Raw genomic sequence first — 23,963 nt, forward strand, 5'->3', positions numbered from 1 at the left:
CAGCCCTTTCCCTCCGGGTTCAGGTTAGCTCCCCAGCCGGAAGCGGGGCCGCCTCAAACCCAAGGCCACGAGCCCCAGCCTCTGGGGCAAACGAAAGCCAGGCTGGGGCCCCAGCGGATACCCCTCCCCTCCTGCCCAGGGCAGTGCCAAGTTCATTCCTGGCTCCAGCCACATGGCCTGGCCCACGGGAGGGGGTCTCAGCCCCCCCAGTGCAGTACAGTGGGGCGGGGGCAGGTCCCTGGACAGGCTGAGTTGAGTGACCAAGAGGGCCCCAACGGGCTACTATGTCTGTATCAATGTCACTGGCCCCGCCTACCCAGCCTCTCTGGCCAATCAGCAGGGCCAGCCCCACCCTCTTTGGCTTCTCTGGCCAATGAGGCGGGAGGGGGCGTGGTGGAATGCTCTCACAGCCCCGCCCCTCACGCTACGGACCCATCAGAGCACCAGGGGGCGTGACTTCTACCGAGCCCGTTGCAGAGGGAAAGGGCGTGGCTGCGCCAAGACCCCCCCCCTCCTGCCCAATCAGAACCAGAGGGGCGTGGCTTAAGGGGGCGCTCGGCCCCGCCCCGCCGCCGGCCTGTCCAATCGGCCGGCGCGAGGGGCGTGGCCGGCGCGGGCCCCGCCCCCGGGCTGCCCGGCCCGGGCTCCGCAGCGGGCAGCGGGCGCGGCCAGTGCGGCGGCCCCATGGAGCAGCGCGAGGGTCCCGGGCCCGGCTCCGGCTCCGGCTCCGGCGCGGCGCTGGCCGGCCTGGCCGCCTTCGGGAAGCTGCTGCTGGGCCTGGCGCCCGTGTACGTGGCCGGGCGGCTGGGCCTGAGCCTGGGCTTCGTGCTGCTGGGCCTGGCGCTGTTCGCGGGCTGGCGGGCGGCGCGGCGCGGCAAGGAGCGGAGCCTGCGGGCCGCCCGCCGCCTGCTGGACAACGAGGAGCGCCACGTGAGCGCCGCCGCCGCCGGCCTCTACCTGAGCCCGCGGGAGCTGCCCGCCTGGGTGAGGAGAGCGGGGCCCCCGCCCCCCCTGGGATCCCCCGTACCCCTGGGGTTCCCCGCCCCCCCCGGGGACCCCCTGTCTCCTCCTCACCCCCCCCCGGGATCCCCCATCCCCTTCCCCGCCGGGAGCTGCCCGCCTGGGTGAGGAGAGCGGGGCCCCCGCCCCCCCTGGGATCCCCCGTACCCCTGGGGTTCCCCCGCCCCCCCGGGGGCCCCCTGTCTCCTCCTCACCCCCCCCCCCGGGATCCCCCATCCCCTTCCCCGCCGGGAGCTGCCCGCCTGGGTGAGGAGAGCGGGGCCCCCGCCCCCCCTGGGATCCCCCCTACCCCTGGGGTTCCCCGCCCCCCCCGGGGACCCCCTGTCTCCTCCTCACCCCCCCCCGGGATCCCCCATCCCCTTCCCCGCCGGGAGCTGCCCGCCTGGGTGAGGAGAGCAGGGCCCCCGCTCCCCCTGGGATCCCCCCTACCCCTGGGGTTCCCCCGGGGACCCCCTGTCTCCTCCTCACCCCCCCCCCCGGGATCCCCCATCCCCTTCCCCGCCGGGAGCTGCCCGCCCTGGTGAGGAGAGCAGGGCCCCCGCCCCCCCTGGGATCCCCCCTACCCCTGGGGTTCCCCCGGGGACCCCCTGTCTCCTCCTCACCCCCCCCGGGATCCCCCATCCCCTTCCCCGCCGGGAGCTGCCCGCCTGGGTGAGGAGAGCGGGGCCCCCGCCCCCCCGGGGATCCCCCGTACCCCTGGGGTTCCCCCGCCCCCCCCGGGGACCCCCTGTCTCCTCCTCACCCCCCCCCCGGGATCCCCCATCCCCTTCCCCGCCGGGAGCTGCCCGCCTGGGTGAGGAGAGCGGGGCCCCCGCGCCCCCCGGGATCCCCCGTACCCCTGGGGTTCCCCGCCCCCCCCGGGGACCCTCTGTCTCCTCCTCACCCCCCCGGGATCCCCCATCCCCTTCCCCGCCGGGAGCTGCCCGCCCTGGTGAGGAGAGCGGGGCCCCCGGGGACCCCCTCCGCCCCGGGATCCCCCATCCCCTCCACCCCCCCGTCACGTCTTCACCACCCCGGGACTCCCCATCCCCCTGCCTGCCTGGGTGAGGAGAGCAGGACTCCCCCGGGTTTCCCTGCTCCCCCAGATCCCTGTAACTCCTGGGACCCCTTGGGGTTCCCTTGCCCCACTGTGCACCCCCATCCCACCAGGGATCCCCCATCCCCCCTGCCTCCTCTTCACTCCCCTGGGGATCCTCCTCCCTGGAGCTGCTCGCCTGGGTGAGGAGAGCGCCTGTCCCTCCCCACACACACAGTTCCCTCTGCCCTGCCCCGGGGAGCTTCCTGTCCTCTTCACCCCCCTCCGTGTCCTGAGCAGACCAGGCCCCCCCCCCCCCCAGCCGGGACCCCCTCATCTCCTCCCCATCTCCTCTTCACACATTCACCTCCACCAGGAGCTGCCTCTACCCGCAGCCCTGCCTAAAGATCCCTCTCCTTGGTCCCTGCCATCCTCTCTGCCTGCCCCCACCCAGCCCCTTGGGCATGGCACGCTCCGTCCTCGGCTGGGTCTGTCTATAGCACCCTCCTCCCAGGGCATCACATGCCCGTGTCCCTGCCAGGGACTGCGCCATTCCTTCTCCAGGAGCCCTTCGCTCTGGGCATCCAATTCCCTGCCTCGTCCTGTGCCAGGCCCCCACCCTGCCATCCTGCCGCATCCCTTCTCCCCTGTCCTCACTGCTTCTCCTTCTACCCTTCCCAGTTGGCCGGGCTTTTCCGTCTCTCTGTGTGTGGGGAGCAGGCGGGTCGGGATTGGATCCGTGACGATGCAGGGGGAGCCCCTCCTGGTTTTAGGGTCTCGGGTCTGCGGGGGAAACAGGCCTTGTCCAGCCGTGGAAGCAGCCTGCCCCGGGTTTTGCTGGAGCTCCCCAGCAGCTGGTCTGTGCTGAGCTGTGGCTCCAGCCAGAATCAAGCCAGCACGGAGCACCGGGCACTCAGCCGCCAGCGCAGGGAGAGAAGGGACCTGCTGAAATCCTGAGCAGCCAGGAACAGAGGTCGGCGTCTTCAGTCTTAGGTGCTGGAAGTTAGACGCCGACATCCAGACAGGGCCCTGATCCGGCAAAGCCCCCGGGCCGTGTCACCGAGTCCATCCCTGTTCAGGGAGACACGGGCCCTGGGCTTTAAGTGCTTATGTGGCTTGCCGAATCCGGGCCTTGGTTATTTCAGCGGGAGCATCTGAAAATTAAACCAGTTCTTTGGGTGCTTCCGTGCAGACCTGGTGTGAACGTTCTGGCTCGGGGCTGGCTTGGCTGGAGTTAAACCTACGCTGGATTCCAAGTTAATTGGCGTCATTAACAATCGGCGCAGAGCCCATTTCACGAGGCGTTCTCTGCTGGGGTTTAACGGTATTAAAATCTAGCGACAGGGGAGTGTTTGTGGTCTGGTGCTTGTGTGGTTTTTACTTCTCCTTTGTCCCTCTTTGCCCACCAGAGCGTTTCGCCTTGGACAAGGGGTGGGTGGAGCAATTTCAGAGCTTTGTTTTGGGGGGAGGGATAGCTCAGTGGTTTGAGCATTGGCTTGCTAAACCCAGGGTTGTGAGTTCAATCCTTGAGGGGGCCACTTAGGGATCTGGGGCAAAATCAGTACTTGGTCCTGCTAGTGAAGGCAGGGGACTGGACTTGACGACCTTTCGGGGTCCCTTCCAGTTCTATGAGATAGGTATATCTCCATAATTTTATTTTTGTTAGGAAATAAAATATCATGATGTCACTTCTAACCTCTTTAAGTGGGAAGCGGTGTTCTATGTGGATGGAAGCTAGGAACCAGTGGGTCCGAGCAGGGGTCCAGCTGAGTCCAGTATGCTGTCTCCAGCAGTGGCTGGACCCAGCTGATTCAAAGGGACAATTATGGAATGACCTCCCCAGAGGGGAAGTTCCCTCCTGACCCCTATCAGTCCAAGGTTGACACATGCCCTGAAGCATGAGGGTTCAAATCTCTTCCAAATTTTTCAGTAGGCTTTTTAAACCCTCCCCCTGCAGTGTCTGCAACCAAAACCTCACAGCAAGGTGCTGCAGCATGAGAACCTTAGCGTGACATGGGACAGACTCGGTGAAATTGCTTAGTTCACCAGCTCCTTGGGGCAGGGTCTAGAACAACATCCAATCTGGTTTACGGACCCAAAATGGATGAAGATCAAGACGCTTTACACAGTGTCAACAGTGACAAACCAAAAATGGATGTTGAAAAGAGGGTTTTTTGGCCACTGTGGTTAGGGACTGGGGCGGGGTGAAAGGAAGTGAGACTACAGATCTTTGCCTCGGGACTAGATGTCTTTCTGCCAGAGATGCACTTGCTCCCCCAGCAGCTGTGGGCTGGAGGCAGGAATCAGCCATTAGAATGGTGCCTTCTGCCCTGGAAATCCATGATTTTAATCCTGAGGGATAAAGAAGAGCCGAAGCCCCATCTTCTGTGGTTTAAAAAAGTCTCGGGCGCCGTGTGTCCAGCAGCTGGGGCGGGGGAGGCGGGATGAGTGTGCTGTCCCCTGGGATAAGGGATTCCTTACACACCATACATGGAGAGATTTCCCTGCTCCGGGATGCCGGGAACGTGAACCCGGCTACGCGTGGTCCAACCCCCAGTGCTTTGGCCTCGTTTCCCCCCTCCTGTGGCGAAGGGACGGGGGATCGTACAGGGGCAGTGAGGAAGGGTCAGATCCCTTTTGCAAGGGGGCGGGGTGGGGGCTGGGAGCTGCTCATTGGAGTGTTTTCTGGCTACCCCCCGCCACCCCAGCCGTCTCTCCCCTGCTGGGGCCGCCCCCTCCCCCCGGCCTGGCTGGCGTGGAAGGGGAGCGGTCTGCTGCCGGACTGGGGTCTAAAGGTTGAGTTGTGAAACAGGCACGACCCCAGAGCAAATGTCCTCTGGCCCTGGGCAAACCTGCCTATAGGGGGCATGAGAACGGAGCTCACTCTCCAGGGCTCGTCCCCTCCCGGGCTGCCCCGCTGGGGCTGGCCAGTGCCACTTGGCTGGGTGGCTCAGAGGCTGGTGGTCTGGGCCTCAGGGGACCTGGCTTTGCTGGGTGACTGTGAGCAAGTCGCTCTGGCTCTCTGTGCCTCAGTTTCCCCACCCAGCCTTCATCTGTCTACCCAGATCGCAAGCTGTTTGGGGCAGCGACCGGCTCCTGGCACGGCAGGCCCCTGAGCCCGGCCGGCCCCTCTAGGCACTATCGCGGTCCGACACCCCGTGCTGCGGCCCCCTGAGGCCCGGCAGACTCGTTTCACAGGCCAGAATCGCTCCCGCCCCGCTGGCCTCCAGAGGAAGCCGGCGCATCCCCGCTCCTGGCACGTATGGAATGTGGCTGAGTCACTGCCAGCCGCCCCTCTGTTTTCTGCCATAACGGAAACCCTGCTGCTGTGTCTTTCTCAGCCCTGGGCGGCCTTGGCAGCTGCCAGCAGCTCTGTGGGTGTCGCCTGCTCCCCATCCACCCACCCGGCTCTGCTGGGGGTGGGGGGAGCCGCTGTGATGAACGCAGGCCCCTGTGGCTCGCTCAGCCGCGGTCTGAGACAGCAGCTTCCTGCCTCTCGCCCCAGACGTGCAGCCTACAGGCCCCATGGGGAGCTGGCCCCACGGCCCGGCCCAAAGCCCGGGGAAGGGGGCAAAGGCTCCTGCTGGCTTTGGGTCAGGGCCACCGGCGGGGAGGGGGCAATAGGGAACCCCTGGCCGAGCCCAGCCGGGGAAACCGGTTCCCCCGCTTGGTGCAGGTGGAGCCCAAAGCTGGGGGAGGCTGAGGTGCCCCCGAGCTCCCGGCCGGGCCAGGTGCCGGGCGGGTGGTCGCTCGGCAACAGCTGCGTGACGGTAGCCGTGCGGGGCGCGCCCGTGCTGGGCCCCTTGTGCGAAGCCGCACGTGCCTGGGCGCTCCCCTCGACGGGCACGGCTGGGAGATGCTTCCCGGGGTACCGAGGGGGACGGGCAGCCCGGGCCGGAGCTGGGCTCTGCTGAGCCCCCGCCCGGCCCCGTAACCACGAGCCCCAGCTGGGCTCTGGCGTCAGGGCAGGTCGGTCCCCGGAACAGGCCCGGCAGGTTTGGAAGTGTCTCCCGGGCAGTGTTTGCTCTGTGGGGCGGAGCGCCTGCCTCCCCTCCCCACGAGTGCTAGTTGAGTGGGGACATGGGGGGAAGGGGTTGTGTGTGTGGGGCGGGGGGGTGGCGCTGCCTGAGCCAGGCCTGGCGTCTCAGTGCCGGCATGGGGCACTTTCTCTTACACTAGCTCTGCGAGCCCTCCCTTGCACTGAGCGTGGGCCCCGAGCCGCCCTCACCAGCAGGTCCCCTCCCAGGTCAGGCTTACTGTACAGAGGGGGAAACTGAGGCAGAACAGGGCCCGGGGGGGGATGGTGAGCTGGGAATAGAACCCAGGAGTCCTGACTCCCAGCTTGTGCCCACGACTCTCCCCTCGGCGAAGGGGCGGGCGCTTGGCTTTAACCCCGGCTCCTTCCAGCCAAACTCGCTGCTTTAGCAGCTCTCCCAGCCGAGAGCGCTTCCCCCTGTCCTTCCTGCTGGGCGTGCCCCTGTTATCGTAGGGTCTCTCACAGGGCGGGGGTTGGGTGCTTGGCATGCTGGTTTGTTTTTGTAGGCTCTCTCATGGGGGCTGTTGGTGTTTTGGTTTTGCACTAACCCCCAGGCTCCTCTCTAGGCTCCCAACCCACCCCTTGATCCGATTCCCTGCAGGCGTCGTCCCCTCCCCTCCGGCTCACACAGCCAGCCTTTTCCCCAGAGCTCAGCACGGTTGGTACCCCCCTGCCAGATCAGCCCCCCCCTTCCCAAAGACCTCCCTGGCCACCCCCTTCCCCAGCATCATTTCTGGGGGGGCAGGTCCCCCCTTTCCCCAAGCTCTTGGTTTGTGCCTCTGACCACCGGCAGCTCATTAATCAGATGCTCTGGTAGCCCCCCCTCCCCTTGGCCCCCCAGCTGTGGGATCTCTGCCCGCTGGGTCTCGTGGTTACTGCCCTGCACATGATCTGCGGTGGGACCAGCTCAGCGTCGTATCTGGGGCCTGACGCTTCCCTTGTGATGGACGAGGGAGGGGTCTAGTGGGGGGGTGGGGTTGGGAGCCAGGACTCCTGGGTTCTGTCACAACTGGGGGGGGGGGGGGGAATGGGATCTAGGGGGGGGTGGGAGCCAGGACTCCTGGGTTCCATTCCAGCTCAGGGAGGGGAGTGGGATCTACTGGTTAAAGTGGGAGGAAGTGGCCTGCTCATCCCCCGTATGGGAGGGCGCAGCCCGTGCCCCGCTGGTCCCCTCCCCTCTTGTGCCCGGCCCCATGTGCTGCTCTCTGCCTTCGCCTGCAAGGGGAGGAAGTGAAACAGCTTCTGGGAGGCTCTGGGCTCCCCTCGGCTGCTCCAGCTGCCACCCTACATGTCCCTGGTGCTGAGAGCTGACACAGTGGGGCAGGGTTTGGCTGGGGGCCAGGACAGCTCTGTCGCCCGGCATCAAACTGTCTCCTCCTGGGGCCAGGAGCACACTCAGCCAGAGAGCCCGGGACATCGGCTCTGCGTGCTGCTCGGATCTGGCCCAGAGCCTGCTCCCCGCCCGGACGCCAGCTCCAGTGTCCCTCGTCTGTGTCCGTTCCAGAGCCCTTTGCATGCTCGGTGCCAACAGGAAAATGCAGCTGCCTCTGGGGTGGGACATGCGGGCTGTCTGTCAGGGGATCCCTTGCCCAGCTCTGAGGTGAGGCACTGCGGCCAGGGCACCATGCAAGGGAGAAGAGAGCCTGGCCAGGGAGCGGGGCCATTCCCCTGCTCTTAGCGAAGTGGCTAGCGGGATTTCGAAGGGCTGGGCCATGCAGACAGGATGAGGCCTGAGCAGACCCCCCCCCCCCCCCCCCCCAGCCAGGCCAGGCCTTTCCAGCTCCCTGGGTTGCTGTCACCAGGATGCTGACAGGGGAGTAGGGGCTGGACTCCGCGGGGTCCCCCCCAGGACACGCTCCCTTAGCCCATGGGCTCTGATGGGAAGGGGGAGGCCAACTCTGCGGCGTCCCCCCTTGATCCTAGCTGGGCATGTGGGGATCCTCCCTGTAAGTCATGCCCCCCCGAGGGGTCCCCCCAAGATGTGAAGCCTTCTGCCCACTCCTGACTCCCCAGTGCCTTCTCTTCGCTGGGCTCCCGGTCAGATCCATCTTTCCCCTCCCCCTCACCAGCTCCTTGGCCTCCAGTCACTGGCCCCCAAAACTAGCTCCCGGTCTCCCTGTCCCTCGAAGCCAGGCCAGCTCGGCCCAGTTCACGGGGTCACGCCTGGCACTGGGGGCAGAGGGAGCAGGTGACCTCAGGGTGGTGCCCTCACGGGTTTGGTTCATGCTGCCCCCCAGCCGGATTGAGGGGGGAGGGCGGGGCTGCGGGGGGTGAACGTGTGAGACGGGTGTCCCAGGTTTCGCTTTGATTCGCCTCGCGGGGAAGCCGACGGGCCCCCGGCGGCCCCGCTTCCTGCCCTGCCAGCGGCACCGTGGGGGCACCCCAGCCCCAGCGGGCCGGCCTGCGTCTCTGTAACGCTGGGGGGTGACTTGTTCCACGGGGCGGGGGGCCAGGCCTTGTGCGCCGTCACGTTGCCCTGTTTTCCCCGTCGCTAGGCCGTGCCGTGCTGCAGGCGAGAGATCCCCACAGAGCCCCATGGCCCAGCTTGTGCCCCACGTCGCTGCAAACCAGGTCCCTCCAGCTCCCTGTCCTGTGCCCCCCAAGGGCCCCCCCCCATCCCTTCGTGCCGGACGCGGCGGGGGGGGCATACGGGGCCTTTTCCTCCCGCCTGGCAGCTCTCCTGCAGCCTGGCACGATGCTTTGCTGCTCAGCGGCCCTCAGGTGTCGCCTGTGGTTTTGCTCTGCGGTCCCCTCAGTTCTGAGAAGAGAGATGAAGAAAGCCGGCCGTGCCAGCTGGCATAATTGCTTCACACCCTGGGGCTTGGTGATAAGCTGCCCTGGGGGCTGCGCCCCGGAGGCTGTGACCCCGAGGGGGCTACCGCTGCACTGTCGCCTCGTTCCCAGAGCCCCCGGCCCCTCCGCTTGCTCCCCTGGGTCAGGGCTTCTGGCCTGGCCCCTCCTCGCCTGCTGACCCCCGGCTTGGCACGGCCTGGGCTTTCCCTCCCCGTGATAAGGAGCCTGGTGCAAACAGCAGCAAGAATCTCTGTACAGGAGGCCGGAGCAGCGTGGGGCCCCCATGCACATCCCAGACATCTTAACCCCCCCCCCCCCTGCGGCCGGGGGGGAGTGTTAACCCTGCTTTGCAAATGGGGAAACTGAGGGAGAGGAAGTGACCTACCCGTGGTCACATAATGGATAAGAACCCAGGAGTCCGGACTCCCAGCCCCCAATGCTCTGATCCACTGGACCCCACTCCCCTCCCAGAGCCAGGGAGAGAACCCAGGAGTCCTGGCTCCCAGCCCGCCCTGCTCTAACCCACCAGCCCCCACTTCTCTCCCAGATCCAGGGATAGAACCCAGGAGTCCTGGGTCCCAGCCCCCTGCTCTACCCACTAGATCCCATTCCCCTCCCCGGGCCGTGGGAGGCTGGCACCCCCCTGACGGGCTCTGTCTGCCTTTGTCTGCAGGTCAGTTTCCCGGACGTGGAGAAGGCCGAATGGCTCAACAAGGTGAGAGCAAAAGGGCGAGCACATGTCTGTCAGCTGTGGGAGGCGGGGAGGGCTTGCTCTGACCCCCAGCTAACACCCCTCCCCCCACCCACGTGCCCCCTGCAGATCCTGGCCCAGGCCTGGCCTTTCTTCGGGCAGTACATGGAGAAGTTGCTGGTGGAGAACATCGCCCCCATGATCCGTGCCTCCAACACCCACCTGCAGACCTTCGCCTTCACCAAGGTCGACATGGGCGAGAAGGTAGGGCCCCCACCTCACCCCCAGCCCTGGCCAGATGGCACCTCCTGGCAGCCCTGGGGGTCTGTCTGAGGCCTGCGCCACTTGGGGAGGGAGGGAATCTCTGCCTTGCTCCCTCCCTGCTGCAGCAGGAGACGGATGGAGCTTGTGGGGGGGGCATCCCAGGGATGCATGGAGTCAGTGAGACCCCAGCCCTGTTAAAGCAGCCCCCCCCGCCGAGCTTGGGGATGACCCTCCCCATCACGTGGGCTGGGTGCACGTCTGTTTCCTCAATTCGCCCACAGCACGTGGCCTTGTTAAGCAGCTGCCACGTCCCACTCCAGAAGCAGCCGCATTTCAGGGTCAGAGCCATTCCGAGCCCTCTGGGGAGCCGGGATCTCGGTGCGGGGCGGGGCCTGCTCCGGTAACCGTCTGCCTCCTGCTTCCCTCCAGCCCCTCCGGGTCATGGGCGTGAAGGTTCACACTGGCCAGAACAAGAAGCAAATCCTGCTGGACCTGACCGTCAGGTAAGAAGCCGGCTGCCTCCGTGCTGCCCCCTAGCAGCCAGCCCTGGCGGCGCAGCGTGGAGACTCGCCCGGGTGCCGAACGTGCTGGTTCTCAGCCTCTGGGCCAAGGGCCTGGTCGCAGGGGCCGGGAGGAGCCGCAGGGCCTGTCTGTGGCCAGCAGCCTCGTTCCTTAGGCCTGGCTGCCCTGTGCAGGGCCTGGCACCGTGGGGCAGCCAGCCCACAAGGAGGGCAGGGCTCTGCTAGGGAGAGGATGGGGGTCCCTGGTCTGGGGAGGGGCGTGCCGGCGTGCGAAGGGTTAAGCGGGGCGGCGCCCCTCATGCTCCCATTTCCGCAGCTACGTGGGGGACATACACATCGACGTAGAGGTGAAGAAATTCTTCTGCAAGGCCGGGGTGAAGGGGATGCAGGTGAGATGTGCCCGCGGGTCGGGCCCGGCCTGGCCCCATGCCGGGGGGGGGTGGCAGATTGGGCGCCAGCCCCCATTGCGCTGCTGGGACGGGCACTAGCCAGGACCCAGCGCCTCCCACGCTCTTAGCCGAGGCCGAGGCAGTTGCTGGGATGGGGGAGCCGGTCGGGGGGAGCTAGGGGAGGAGTGGGGGGGTTGCTGGGGTGGGGGGAGGTGGTAGTGGGGTTGCTGGGGGAGGTGTGGGGGGGTTACTGGGGTGGGGGGAGCCAGTGGAGGGAGAGCTGGGGGAGGCCTGGGGAGGGAGCCGGTGGAGGGGGAGCTGGGGGAGGCATGGGGGGGTTGCTGGGGTGGGGGGAGCCAGTTGAGGGGGTTACTGCGGGGAAGCTGGGAGGAGTGGGGGGTTACTGGAGTGGGGGGAGAGCTAGGGGAGGCGTGGGGGGAGTCTGTGGGGTGGGGGGAGTCTGGGGGGTTGCTGGGGGAGGAGTGGGGGGGAGCTGATGGGGGAGGCATGAGGGAGTTACTGGAGTGGGGGAAGTCTGTGGGGTGGGGAGGGTTCTGGGGGGGTTGGGCCGGGCGCTCACTCTCCATCTCCCCCCCAGCTGCACGGGGTGCTGCGCGTCATCCTGGAGCCGCTCATCGGGGACATGCCCATCGTGGGGGCCCTGACCATGTTCTTCATCCGCCGCCCCGTGAGTACAGCCCCCCTCCTCCCCCCGTGCCTGGGGGCCCCAGGGAGACCCGGCTCCAGGCCCCCCCAGCTGAGGAGCGTGTGGGGCCTGGGGACGAGGGTGGGAGGCCGGAGGTGCAGATGGTTCCCGGGGCCGGGCTGGGGGACCTGGGTTTCCCCTGGGCTCTGAGCACCAGGCTTCCCCCACAGCGCAGCGACTGGGTGCTGTGGGGGCGTCAGTCCCTGGAGGTGTCGTGGCCCCACAGCCCCCTCCCCAGACACACACCCCTGACCCCCGGCCTGGCTCCCGCTCTGGGGCAGGCCCAGGTTCCAGCTCGCCGGACGTGGCCGCGGGGGGTTGACTGCAGGGCCCCCGGGAGACGCCAAGATGCCTTTTGTGGGGAGGTGCTGATAAGAAGTGCCCCTACCCTGTCTGTCTGGGATTCCTGTGTGCCCTCCAGCTGGGGGAGCAGCTGGCGAGTCTAACCCCCTCCTTGCTTCCCCCCCCAGACTCTGGACATTAACTGGACGGGGATGACCAACCTCCTGGACATCCCAGGGCTCAGGTGAGTTTCCCCCCCCCCCCCCAAGTTTATGGGATGGGGGGGACTGGCCCAGCCGGCTGAGTTCTGCCCATGCCCCCCCCCGCAGCTCCCTGTCGGACTCAATGATCATGGACTCCATCGCGGCTTTCCTGGTGCTGCCCAACCGCCTGCTGGTGCCCCTGGTGCCCGACCTGCATGACGTGGCCCAGCTCCGCTCCCCGCTGCCCAGGGTAAGGCCGGCACTGTGCCCGGGGGGAGGGGTCGGGGCTCCAGGGCCCGGCTGAGTCTCTCCCCGCCCCCACTCCGCAGGGGATCGTCCGCGTCCACCTGCGGGAGGCCAAGGACCTGCAGTCCAAGGACAAGTACGTGAGGGGGCTGATCGAGGGCAAGTCGGACCCCTACGCCCTCGTCCGCGTGGGCACCCAGCTCTTCACCAGCCGCGTCGTCGACGAGAGCCTGAACCCCACCTGGAACGAGACGTACGAGGTGAGCGGGACTGAGCCCGACTCACCGGGGAGCCTCTCAGACGGCCCGTGGCCTGGGCGCTAGAGGGGGACGGAGCCCCGGGGGGGTGCATGTGGGTCTGGGCTTGGTGCTCCCCCCCCATGCACTGACCCCTCCCACTTCTTCCGCCCCCCTCCCCAGTTCGTGGTGCACGAGGTCCCGGGGCAGGAGCTGGAGGTGGAGCTGTTTGACAAGGATCCCGACCAGGACGACTTCCTGGGCAGGTGAGAGACGCGGGTGAGGGGCACCAGGCCTGGGGGGGGGGGAGCCCCGCTCTGGGGATGGGCAGAACCACGAGGGCTGAAGCCACGGGGGAGGCCAGGGCCAGATTCAACCCTCCCCCTCGGAGCGGCAGGTTCCGTCCAGGCGCTCACGGCGTCTCCTTCCGCCCCTTCCAGGATGAAGCTGGATTTCGGGGAGGTGCTGCAGGCCCGCGTGCTGGAGGAGGTCAGTGGGGCGGCAGGAGGGAATTGGGGCGGGTTTGGGGACGGCAGGGCTGGGGGGGGTGCGTGGATCTGGGGGCGCACGGGGCAGCAGGAGGGAATTGGGGCAGGTTTGGGGACGGCAGGGCCGGAGGGAGCACTGCGGGTGTGTGTGGATTTGGGGGGTGTCCCCCCCAGGTGCGGAGGTGGGGGAGCTGGCTGGGAATTTCTTGACTCCACGTTTCCTCCGAGAGAGGCCGGCTGGCTGCGAGTGTCTCTCCGGGGGCTGCAGGGGGGCGTCTGGAAACGCTTGGGAAAGGAGTTGGTTCTGGGCCGCGGGGGTCCGGGCCAGGCGCCGCGGAGGGCGGGAACCGACGTTTGGCTTCGGAAAAGGCCGACGCTGAGCCGAGCTGGGTCGTGTCCGTCCCCTCCCCCGCCCCCGATTCATAAAAAATTGTCGAGATTTCGACTTTTTCTCCCAATTTGGGCAGAAAATTTCCCCGGGCCGAGAAACCTGTTTGCTGCCAGGCTCTGAGAGACGCTCGGCCTGGTGTGGTGGGGTCTGGGGGGGTCAGAGCTGGTCCCCTTGGGGTGGGGACGTGAGTGGATGGAGCAAGGTGGGGGGTTCGGGGGGCTGAGGATGGGGAAGGACAGATGGGGCTCAGGGGCTGACCCATGTCCCGTCCCCCTGCAGTGGTTCCCGTTGCAGGACGGTGGCCAGGGCCAGCTCCACCTGCGCCTGGAGTGGCTCACGCTCCTCTCCGACGCCTCCAAGCTGGAGCAGGTGAGAGCCCCTCCCTGCCCCCCCAGGAATGGGACCGGGCGGGCCCAGGAACTTGATCCTGCCCCCCGTCGCAGCCAGCGTCGGGCCTGTCGGGCCTGGGCTCCCTCCACAGGGGGCGTCCTGACGGAGCCGGGGCTGTGGATACAGGACATCACCACAGTGCAGCCCCCTCACTGGGAGGGGAGTGGGGTCTAGTGGTTAGAGCAGGGGGCTGGGAGCCAGGACTCCTGGGTTCTAGCTCTGGGAGGGGAGTGGGGTCTAGTGGTTAGAACAGGGGGGCTGGAAGCCAGGACTCCTGGGTTCTCTCCCCAGCTCTGGGAGGGGAGTGGGGTTGAGTGGTTAGAACAGGGGCTTGGGAGCCAGGACTCCTGGGTTCTCTCACCAGCTCTGGGAGGGGAGTGGGGTCGAGTGGTTAGAACAGGGGGCTAGGCACCAGGACTCCTGGGTTCTCACCCCAGTTCTGGGACTCCATCATCAGTTGACCGCAGCCTCCGTTTTTGCAGAGGATGGATAAATTCAGCTTAAGAACCATGGGGGTTAGGGGAGCCCAACTCCTGGGCAGATGAGAAGTGGGGGGGCGGTGAGCCCCCCTTGGCATGCGGGGGTCCTTTGGGCCAGAGCTCTCAGGGGTGACTCTCCCCCCCGGCCCAGGTCCTCCAGAGGAACCGAGGAATCTCCTCCAAGCCGGAGGCGCCGTCGGCCGCCATCCTGGTCATCTACCTGGACCGGGCCCAGGAGCTTCCCGTGAGTCTCGGCGCCGTGGGGGGGGTGCCGGCGGCAGTGGGAGGAGGGATCTGCACTGAGTGGGGCTGGGGGGGGCTTGTCACTGGAGGGTTGGGGGAGTGGATTGGGGGGGGAAGGGTGTTTCTGGGGAGAGAGGGAGGGGGTCTGGCCTGAGCTGAGCTGGGTCCGGGCCCCCGGTTACCGTCAGTGACCCCCCCCCCCCCCCCCGTGTCTCCCCACAGCTGAAGAAGCCCGGGAAGGAGCCCAACCCCATGGTGCAGCTCTCGGTGCAGGACGTCACGCGGGAGAGCAGAGTGAGCCCCCGCCGCTGGGGCAGCCTCGGGGACCCCGCAGCCCCCCCGGGCCACCGTGTGTCGCGGAGGCTCGCAGAACGGAGCCCCCAGCTCCTCCCGGCCCAGCCTCCCCCAGCATGGGGCCACTGTGGGGAGCGGGGCAGGAGCTGGCTTGGGGGTGCCAGCAGGGGGCGCTGGGGGGAGTGGGGCAGGAGCTGGCTTGGGGGTCCCAGCCGGGGGTGCTGTGGGAGCGGGGCAGGAGCTGGGGGGCTCCCAAGAGGGGGCGCTGTGGGAGCGGGGCAGGAGCTGGGCTGGACTCCCAAGAGGTGGTGCTGTTGGAGTGGGGCAGGAGCTGGCTTGGGGGTGCCAGCAGGGGGCGCTGTGGGGTCCAGCGGCTGTGGGGGGCCCCTGTCTCCTCCTGCCCCAGCAGGGGGGCACTGTAACCCAGCCCCATCTCCTCCCCCCCAGGTTGTCTATAACAACAGCTCCCCAGTCTGGGACGATGCCTTCCGCTTCTTCCTCCAGGACCCGGCCAATCAGGACATCGACATCCAGGTGGGGCCCGCCCCCTTACTGCCAGGCCCCACCCCCTGGTCCTAGCCCCACCCCTTCCCCTGTAACGGGAACCCTTCTGCCCCCTGCAGGTGAAGGACGACACGCGCCAGACCAGCCTGGGCTCGCTCAGCGTCCGTCTGTCCCGCCTGCTGACGGCCGAGGACATGACGCTGGACCAGTGGTTCCAGCTGGAGAACTCCGGCCCGAGCAGCCGAATCTACATGAAGCTCATCATGCGGGTGAAGCCAGGGCAGAGGGATTGGCCCCGGGGGGAGGGGGTCCCCCAGGAGCTGAGATCTCTGCAGCCACCATCAGCTGCCCCCAGGGAGGGGGTTCATCCCAGTGGCACCCCAGGGCCGTTAACGTCCAGCTGCCCCCACCGTGACGCCCAGCACCGCTCTCCCCACAGATCCTGTTCCTGGACGCCCCCGAGGTCTGCCACACCTCCCGGCCGTGCGCCCCGGGACAGTCGGATGTGGAGACCGGCAGCAGCGTGGACTTGCCGCCGCGGCCCAGCCGCGCCAGCCCCGACGCCCAGTTCGGCACCGAGGTACGGGGGGGTGGGGGATGTGCTCACCCCCAGCGGGACATATGGACCCTGCACCCCGAGGCGGCTGGTTCAAATCCAGCCCAGGGCACCAGGTGCTCACCGGGCTCCTATCAGGGTGGAGACGCCAACGGGCAGTGGAGATGGAGCCCTCACGGGGGCAGCGAGCCTAGGGCTGGCTCGGGGGGGGGCCCTCCTGTGCAGTGTAGGGGGCGGCTGTGGGGGGGAACCTGCCCCCGAGCAGATCACATGAACGCTTCCCCCCTTTCCCCCCAGAGCGTGATCCGCATACACCTGCTGGAAGCTGAGAACCTCATCGCCAAGGACAACTTTATGGGCGGCATGATCCGGGGCAAGTCGGACCCGTACGCCAAGGTGCGGCTGGGCGGGCACAGCTTCCGCAGCCACGTCGTCAAGGAGGAGCTGAGCCCCCGCTGGAACGAGGTCTACGAGGTGAGGGGGGCGCGGGCTGGGGAGAGCCCTGGGGTGCCCCTCCCCCCGCCCGCCACGGCCCTTCCCCTTCCCGTGGGGCTCCGAGGGACCAGCCGGGTTGAGCCTGCCTAGGCCGGGAGCGGGCAGAGAGATGTTCCCCCACCCGTGAGTACCCCCGAGGGGCGGGGGGGGGCGGTGTCTCATCCATCACTCTACAGATGGGGGAACGGCACAAAGGGGGGGACTGCCCAAGGTCGTGCAGCGGTCAGATCTGGGCGTAGAACCTAGGAGTCCTAGCTCAGCCCCCCTCCCCCTCCCGCCACATCTAACCCACTAGGCCCCGCTCCCCTCCCAGAGCCAGGGAGAACCCAGGAGTCCTGGCTCCCAGACCCCCCTGCTCTCATCCACCAGCCCCCACTCCCCTCTCAGAGCCGAGGAGAGAATCCAGGAGTCCTGGCTCCCAGCCCCCCACTCCCCCCCGGATTGTGCTGGGAGCAGGGACGCAGCTGGGTGGTGGTGGGCTTCTGGTGACCCCCCCCGTTGTTTCCCCTCCCCCAGGTCATTGTGAACGAGGTCCCAGGCCAGGAGGTGGAATTCGAGATCTACGACAAAGACATCGACAAGGACGACTTCCTGGGCAGGTGGGTCGGGACCGGAACCGGGCAGGGGGGGGAAGAACCGAATCGGGGCTCCCAGCCCCCACCTGCTCCACTCACGTCCTTGTGGGGTTCCCTGGGGCCCCCCCAGGGCGTCTGTGCGCCCCCTGCCCGGTCTGCAGGCCCCTCTGGCGCGTGACTCGGCTTTGGGGGGCCCTCCCCCCAAACTGACCCGTGTTCTCCCCCCAGGTGTAAGATCGCCCTGAAGCGAGTGCTGAACAGCCGGTTCATCGACGAGGTGGGAGCTCGCGGGGCCCCTGGGGGCAGCGTTGGGGGGAGGGGGTGGGCGGGGGGGGGAGGGGGCAGGCAGGGAGATCTGACCCCTGCTGCCTTTCTCCTTCCAGTGGCTCCCCCTGGAGGACGTGAAATCCGGCCGCCTCCACGTGAGGCTCGAATGCCTGCCCCCCACCCCCAATGGCGCTGAGCTGGAGCAGGTACGGGGGGGCCGGCCAGCCCCCCGAGATCCCGGGCAGCCTGCGCTGTGGGCTGGAGCAGGGGAACAGCCGCTGGGCCAGGGAGGGGGGTAGCGTCAGGGTCGGGTAGGGGCCCAGGCAACAGCTCTCAGCCCGTGGGGAGGGGATTGGGGGGCGGGGTGGGGCTAGAGTGATACGGTGGGGTTCAAAACGCAGCAGATGTCACAAGCGACAGGAGCTTGCTAGGTCTCAGCCAGGGTCCCTGCCCCACCAGTCCGTTCGGTATTGACTCCCCGAGAAGCCCCAACCCTCGCTCTGCGGGGGGCAGGGGCTTGGCTGTACAGTCGGGACCCCCGGGGTCCCAGCCGCCCCGCTCTGGCTGCAGGATCCCGGCCAAGCCGGCGAGGGAGAAGGAGGTAACGCAGAGCGTCCGTACGCCCCCGTCCCGTGCAGAACAACCTGGGAGTCGTCCGACATCTTCCTCCATGCCAGGGTCCAGGGGGCTGCCGTGGGGGGTCACCGTTCGGCCGTTTCTCGGGGCCAGCGTCACAGGCCTCAAGCCTTGTCCAACTGCCGTAGCTGCCCCTTGTGTTACCGCGCAATGAAATGGAGGCGAACTAGCCCCATGGGCTACGCGATGTGTCCAAGACAGGGCCAGCGCTGGGCTAGTGGACGGCTGCGGGTTGGGAGCCCAGGGCTGGGCTAGCAGGGGGCTGCAGGTCGGGAGTGAGGGGCACCGGCAGAGCTGGGGGGACCCAGGGCTGGGCAAGTAGGGGCTGCGGGTCGGGAGTGAGGGGCACCGGCAGAGCTGGGGGGAGCCCAGGGCTGGGCTAGCAGGGGGCTGTGGGTCGGGAGTGAGGGGCACCGGCAGAGCTGGGGGCACGGGGATGTGGGTCAGGAGTGGGTCAGGGAGAGCTAGCTGCATGCTAGGCGCTGGCCTCGCGGTGGGGGTGCCATGCTCTCCGGGCAGCCCCCTGGCACTGCCCCGCGGGGCCTGGCCGGGGCTCACACTGGCTCCGTTCCAGGTGCTGATGGTGAACAGCCTGACCCAGACCCAGCGGAGCGCGGAGCTCTCTTCCGCCCTGCTCTCCGTCTTCCTGGACCGGGCGGCCGACTTGCCGGTGAGCCCCCAACCCCCCGGACTCCTGGGTCCATCCTCGCCCAGGCCTCCCGCTCCGCCCTTTCCATGCTGGGCATGCTCTGCCTCCATATCTGGGGGGCGTGAGACCCCCAGTTTGCAGCCAGCTGGCCCCGAGCTGGGCAGATTCCCAGGCTGGGGGTCTCCTGTCGTGCACCCCACTGTCTGGTCCTGAGGGTGGGGGCTGGGCCAGCTCCATGGGGCTTGTGCCCCCCTTGGTTTCCTCTACTCACCGCCCCCATTCTCCCCAGCTCCGGAAGGGCTCCAAGCCCCCCAGCCCCTACGTCAGCCTCTCCATCCGGAACGTCTCCTACAAGAGCAAGGTAGCGGGGGATGGGGGTGGTTTGGGGGGCTTTGTGACGAACTGGGACTGTTCTTGCTGGGGTGTGGGAATGCTGACAGGGGAGTGTGACTAGGATGGTCTACATCGGGGGATGGGAGTCGGCCCGAGGGAACATACCTGAGCTTGTAACATGAGAACCCAGGAGGGGGTTGGAGGTCAGGTGACTCCGGGGCCCGGGAAACTGAACAAAGGCTGTGGGAGGGGTCGGTGAAAGGAGAGTGCTGGAGGCAGGCTGGAGAGATGGCTGGGAGGCAGAGATGGCTCTGACCCCCCAAGGGGGGTGGGCTGGCATGCCCTGGGACCCCAAGCTGGACCTAACTGAGGGGGGCCCTGTTGTCTGTGCCTGCAAGACCTGTCTTGGACTGTATTCCTGTCATCCAAATAAACCTTCTGCTTTACTGGCTGGCTGAGAGTCATGGTGAATCGCAGGAAGCCGGGGGTGCAGGGCCCTGAGTCCCCCAATACTCCGTGACAGGCTTGCCCGGAGGTGGGGGCTGCTGGAGAGGGAGAGGCATTGGGACAAGTGTGGGGAGGACAAGGGGGGTCCCTGTGGGGCAGGGGGGATGGTCTGGGGGGCTTGCCCTGTGCTGGGGCTGCTGGAGAGGGAGAGGCATTGGACAGGTGGCGGAGTGGGTGTTGGGGGGGGGGGGGGGATGCCACGGGGAGGGGCACCCTGTGTGTTCGGGGGGGGGTCCTGGCCTCTCTGCTTTCACAGGCTCCCCCCCTCCCCCCCCAGACAATCACCTCCACCTCGGAGCCGGTCTGGGACGAAGGCTTCTCCTTCCTCGTCAAGCGCCCCCACGTGGAGTCCTTGGAGCTGCAGGTAAATCCCAGCTCCCCCCCGCCCCCGTCCCCCCTCCCCTGTCTGACCCAGGCCTGAGCTCTGTCTGTCCCGCCCGCAGGTGAAGGACGAGGGGGGGCAGGGCCTGGGAGCGCTGAGCCTGCCCCTCACCCAGCTGCTGACGGCTGAGACGCTGACGCTCGACCGCTGGTTCCCACTCAGCCACGCCGGCCCCGGCGGCCAGGTCCTGCTGCGGGTGCAGCTCGGGGTGAGTCGCCCGGCGGGGGGCGGGGGGGGCTGGGTGCACTGGAGACTGAACCCCTCTGATCCCCGTGTCTCTCCCCGCCCCCCAGATCCTGGTCTCCCAGCGCTCGGGGGTGGAGCCCCGCAGCGCCCCAGCAGCTGGCGAGGAGACCGAGAGCCCCCCAGCGGGGTTGGAGCCGGAGCTCTACGTCAGGGAGGACGGGGACCCCAGGGGTGTCGGGCCTGCCCAGGAGCTGCGTCAGCGCCTCACCCACGCGGACAGGTGAGGGGCACCCAAGTCGGGGGGGGGGAAGGGGCGGAGTGCAGCTGGAGAGTCCGGCCCCCTGGATTCCCAGCCCTTTCCTGGGGCCCTCCCCGGGCTCAACCCGGCACTGCCAGGAGCCGCCACTTGGGGGGCTACCCAATAATAATACTAATAAAGAGCATGATATAATGGGGCTTGGATCTCAGCTGGGGGCTCTAGGGGCTACCGTAACACCACTAATAAAGGGCACACTACTCGGGTGTTACCGTAATGCCGCTAATAACGGGCACACTACAGTGGTGCTACTATAATGCCGCTAATAAACCTCATGTCATAAAGAGGCTCAGCTGGGGGCTCTAGGTGCTATCGTAATACTGCTAATAATGCACCCACCCAAACGGGCAGGATTCCGGTGCCCCCCGTAACGCTGCCCCCTCTCTCTGGCACAGTAACTCGGAGCTGGCGGAGGGCCCCCATGGCCAGCTGCAACTCACAGCCTGGTACCACATGGATGAGCGCAAGCTAGTTGTCATCGTACATTCCTGCAGGTAATGGGGGGGCCGGGCATGGCGATGCGGAGATGTCGGGACCCCTTTCAGGGCAGGGGGAGGTTCCCCAGGATGCCTGGGTTCTCCAGCTGCCCTGTATGAGCTTAAGTTCCTCTTGGCCGGCGGGGGGCTTGGTTCAGCCCCTCGTTACGGAACCAGCTGCTCTGAACTCCTGCGTGGAGCTCGCCGGATGCCCCCCACTCCCAGGTGACCAACTCAGGCCTGACCCCAGGGCTTCCAGGGGCTCCCACCACTGGCCGGAGCTGGTGGGAGGTGCCGGGTGCCCATCGTCCCCCCACCTGGAGCTCCCTACCAACAGTTGTAAGGTCTGGGCCTTTGTGGGTCAGCTTCTAGGGTCATCCCACATCCCTCCGCAGGCTGGGCACCCAACGGGGCCCTTCAAGAGCTTGGCGCCAGCCCCCGTCTGTGCCTCTCTGGCTTTCTGGGCACGTCTCTGCAGCGGTGGTGTGGCCGGCCCGGCCGGGGAGGTAGAGCTTTGCCGTGCTCTGACCCCCTCGTGCTGTGTGTGTCCCCCCTGCCCCGCCTCCCCAGGAAGCTGAGGGCCAGTTCGAAGGACATTCCCGACCCCTACGTCTCCCTGATCCTCCTGCCCGACAAGAACCGCGTGACCAAGAGGAAAACCACTGTGCGGAAAAGGACCCTGAACCCCGAGTTCAATGAGAGGTGATGGGGGGCAGTGATGGGGCTGGGGGTGGGGGAGGCCCCTTCCCACAAGTGTGGGTCCCAGGCTCCCCTCACACCTCTGTCTCCCCCCCGGCAGGTTCGAGTGGGAACTGCCCCTGGAGGAGGCCTCACGGAGGAAGCTAGAGGCCTGCGTCAAAAACAGCGTCTCCTTCATGTCTCGGGAGAAGGAGCCCCTGGGGAAGGTAAGGGGGGGTGTCGCCATGGTTATCGCTGGGCTGTCATGTTTTGAGTAGGGCTCAGATAAAAGGCGGGGGGAGAACAATAACCTGATTCCCTGCTTCTCACCCCCCAGGTGCATCTTGACCTGTCGCAGATGGACCTGGCCCAGGGCAAGGCCCAGTGGTGAGTGGGGGGGGGGCAGTAATGGGGGGAGGTCTGGGAATGCTCCCCCTCTCTGGGGAGAGCAGGCAGGACCAGGTGGGTCCCCCTGGGGAAGTCCAGGGCCAGTGGGGGTCCCTGATCGCTGTGGCCCCAGACCCCAGGGTGGGAAGGTGGCTGTGGGGTGGCGTCCCCCAGGCAGAGCAGCGCAGGGCCCCGCCCTGGGGCCCCCTCCGGAATGGGGCCCCGTGTCCCGCTGAAAAATTTCCAGCTCCCCAGGAAGGATGGGGGGGTCCCTCGGCTGCATCGGGGACCCCGAGCGCTGTGGCCAGAAGCAGCGGGCGCCCAGCTCGGCTCAGCAAAGGCACCTGCTCCATGGGGGCAGGATCTGGGCTGGGGGGGCAGTTCTGGAGGCAGCTGCCCACCCGTTCACGCTCTTCCCCCTTGATCTTGCAGGTACAACTTGAAAGACGACAGGAGCAGCTCTTAGTCCCCCTGGCAGCCCCCCGCTTCCCAGCAGGGTCCAGCCCACGCCCGCCCCCGGCGGCACCAGCCTTTGCTTGTGTGGCTCTGAGCACTCGCATCTCTTCCGTTCTCTTCGGTGTAAAGCTGTGGGGGTGAACGCTGGGGGGAGGCTGTGGATGGGGGTGTCACCCCCCCCCCCCCTTCCCCGCCCTGCGGCACTGATCAGGGATGCCAAACGCAATCTGCCTTTTAACTGACCAAAGAAAATGGACCCGCGGGCGGAGCCAGGCAGGGGGCTGGGGCCTCGTCAGCTCTTGGGCCCGATCCCAGATGGAGCAGGGCTCGGGCAGCAGGATGGGGCGTCTCCCCCCCGCCCCAAGAACCCCCCCCGCCTGGTCCGAAACGCAGGCCGTGCCGGACGGCACCGCGGGGTGGGAGTGGCCTGGCAGGTCCCAGCTGGCACGGGGGGCTCTGGCCGAGCTGCCGCAGTGTGGTAGAGAGAGCAGCCCAGATCCCGGGGTGAGGGGCGCGGTTGAGACCCCGCCGAGCCGTGCAGGGCAGGGATCCCGTCCTGCGCGGCGAGAACCGCAGGGGGTTTATCGCCCCAAGAAGGAAAGATCCCCCCACCAGACCCTGTACCCAGCAGCCGGGCTCCCAGCTCCAGCACAGAACCCCCCGGCCCCCTCCACCCCACTGCAAAATGTAGCCGCTCGTGCTCTTCGCTAAGGGTCTGGACACCCCCCACCCCACCCCCCCGCAGTGTCTCGCTCTCTCCAAGGTCCTTGCCTTGTTTTTCTTATTTTTTTTGTATTTCCTTGTGCCAATTTCTTGGCTTTTTTACATTATTTATCTCACGTGCCTTTTAATTCTTGTTTTCAAAGCAGCCGGCTCAGGGTGGGAGAGGCAGGCTCCAGGCTGGCTGGATGGGGCAGGAGGGCTCTGCCCCACTCCTCTCCCCCCCCCCCGGGGCATGGGGTGAAAGTAGATTTGCTCTGGACGGTGCCCTGGTCCCTCCCTGCGGGAGCCGCCCCCTGCTCAAGCCAAAAACTCTCGCGCCGTATTTATCTGTATTGTGGAGACGCCGCTTTTCGAGTGTTTGCATCATGGAGGTGCCACGCGGCCGGCGCCAGGCGGGCGCCCCCACTGCCTGTGAGGCCGGGCCCGCGTCTGCCATTGTAACCAATAAAAGTGAGGAGTTGACCGGCCCGGCGACGTTCATTTCACCCTCGAGGGCTGGGTCAAAGGGGAACCTCCCACGTTTGACTTCCCAACCCCCCTGGGGTCCGGGCCTGGTTCTTAGCTACCCCAGACCTGATAGGGACCTGCCCTGCGGCTGGGCGGAGGCCAGACGCCGCCACCCCGTCTCCTGGCGAGTTCCCTGCCGTAGCCGCGCTCTGCCCTCCCGCACCAGGGCTGGTGGATCCGAGCCATGAGAGCTGATACAGAGGGAGCCAGCGTTTCTCAGCCCCCCCCCTCCCCCCCCCGGCTCCCCCTTTCCCCTGGGAACAAGCCGGGCCCACGTTAATAGTGTTGCCGATTTGAAGGTTAAATCTGCAGATCTGGGCCAAGCCTGGCCTCGCTCCCCCCCCTGCCCGCCGACCTTGGCCCCGGTGCCAGCACCGGGCAGAACTGGCTTTCACCTGGCAACAGCGCTGCTCAAAGGGATTCAGGGCTCGCGCCCGGCGGGAGTGCGGGGGGCCGGCTGCCTGGTTCTGGCCCCCATTGGAGATGGGCTCAATGGGTCCTGGCCAGGCCCTGCCCCGGCTTAACATCCCAGCAGCTGCCCCGGCGGCGCCAGTGGGGGGCTGAGCCGCAGGGGGGCTGCGATGAAGTGGGTCGGGCTTAGCAGCCTAAGCCGGGTTAAAGCCCCATGTGCGGCCTGCGGCTG

The 23,963-nt window shown here is 67.2% G+C and overlaps 1 protein-coding gene across 2 annotated transcripts; it reads left to right on the forward strand.

The window, feature by feature from the left end:
• The first annotated feature begins 669 nt into the window (after positions 1 to 669).
• On the forward strand, positions 670 to 23,280 carry ESYT1 (extended synaptotagmin 1). 2 transcript variants are annotated; one of them, XM_054012279.1, is made up of 31 exons: positions 670 to 984; positions 9,538 to 9,579; positions 9,685 to 9,819; positions 10,249 to 10,322; positions 10,657 to 10,729; positions 11,328 to 11,417; positions 11,906 to 11,961; positions 12,047 to 12,170; positions 12,250 to 12,426; positions 12,586 to 12,668; positions 12,843 to 12,891; positions 13,561 to 13,650; positions 14,302 to 14,394; positions 14,616 to 14,687; positions 15,135 to 15,221; positions 15,311 to 15,460; positions 15,631 to 15,771; positions 16,045 to 16,221; positions 16,759 to 16,841; positions 17,046 to 17,094; positions 17,201 to 17,290; positions 18,295 to 18,390; positions 18,659 to 18,730; positions 19,487 to 19,573; positions 19,653 to 19,799; positions 19,885 to 20,057; positions 20,489 to 20,587; positions 21,140 to 21,271; positions 21,369 to 21,474; positions 21,585 to 21,634; positions 22,067 to 23,280. In XM_054012279.1, exons 1-31 carry the CDS (start codon positions 685 to 687, stop codon positions 22,098 to 22,100), a joined length of 3,231 nt encoding a protein of 1,076 aa, XP_053868254.1. In that variant the 5' UTR covers positions 670 to 684; the 3' UTR covers positions 22,101 to 23,280. The 2 variants fall into 2 exon arrangements, with proteins under 2 accessions (XP_053868254.1, XP_053868255.1); XM_054012280.1 differs by lacking the exon at positions 670 to 984 and adding an exon at positions 1,801 to 1,813.
• The last annotated feature ends 683 nt before the right edge of the window (positions 23,281 to 23,963 follow it).

This window comes from Malaclemys terrapin, chromosome 23 (genome assembly GCF_027887155.1).
Source record: "Malaclemys terrapin pileata isolate rMalTer1 chromosome 23, rMalTer1.hap1, whole genome shotgun sequence".
Taxonomy (NCBI): domain Eukaryota; kingdom Metazoa; phylum Chordata; order Testudines; family Emydidae; genus Malaclemys; species Malaclemys terrapin.

What these genes read in the sequence shown, in the direction of transcription:
- ESYT1 (XM_054012279.1), top strand. Translation starts at nt 685, where the DNA reads ATGGAGCAGCGCGAGGGTCCCGGGCCCGGCTCCGGCTCCGGCTCCGGC. An exon ending in GCTGGAACGAGGTCTACGAG is followed by an intron (nt 16,222 to 16,758) that starts GTGAGGGGGGCG and finishes CCCCTCCCCCAG; the next exon opens with GTCATTGTGAACGAGGTCCC. An exon ending in CGCCTCACCCACGCGGACAG is followed by an intron (nt 20,058 to 20,488) that starts GTGAGGGGCACC and finishes TCTCTGGCACAG; the next exon opens with TAACTCGGAGCTGGCGGAGG.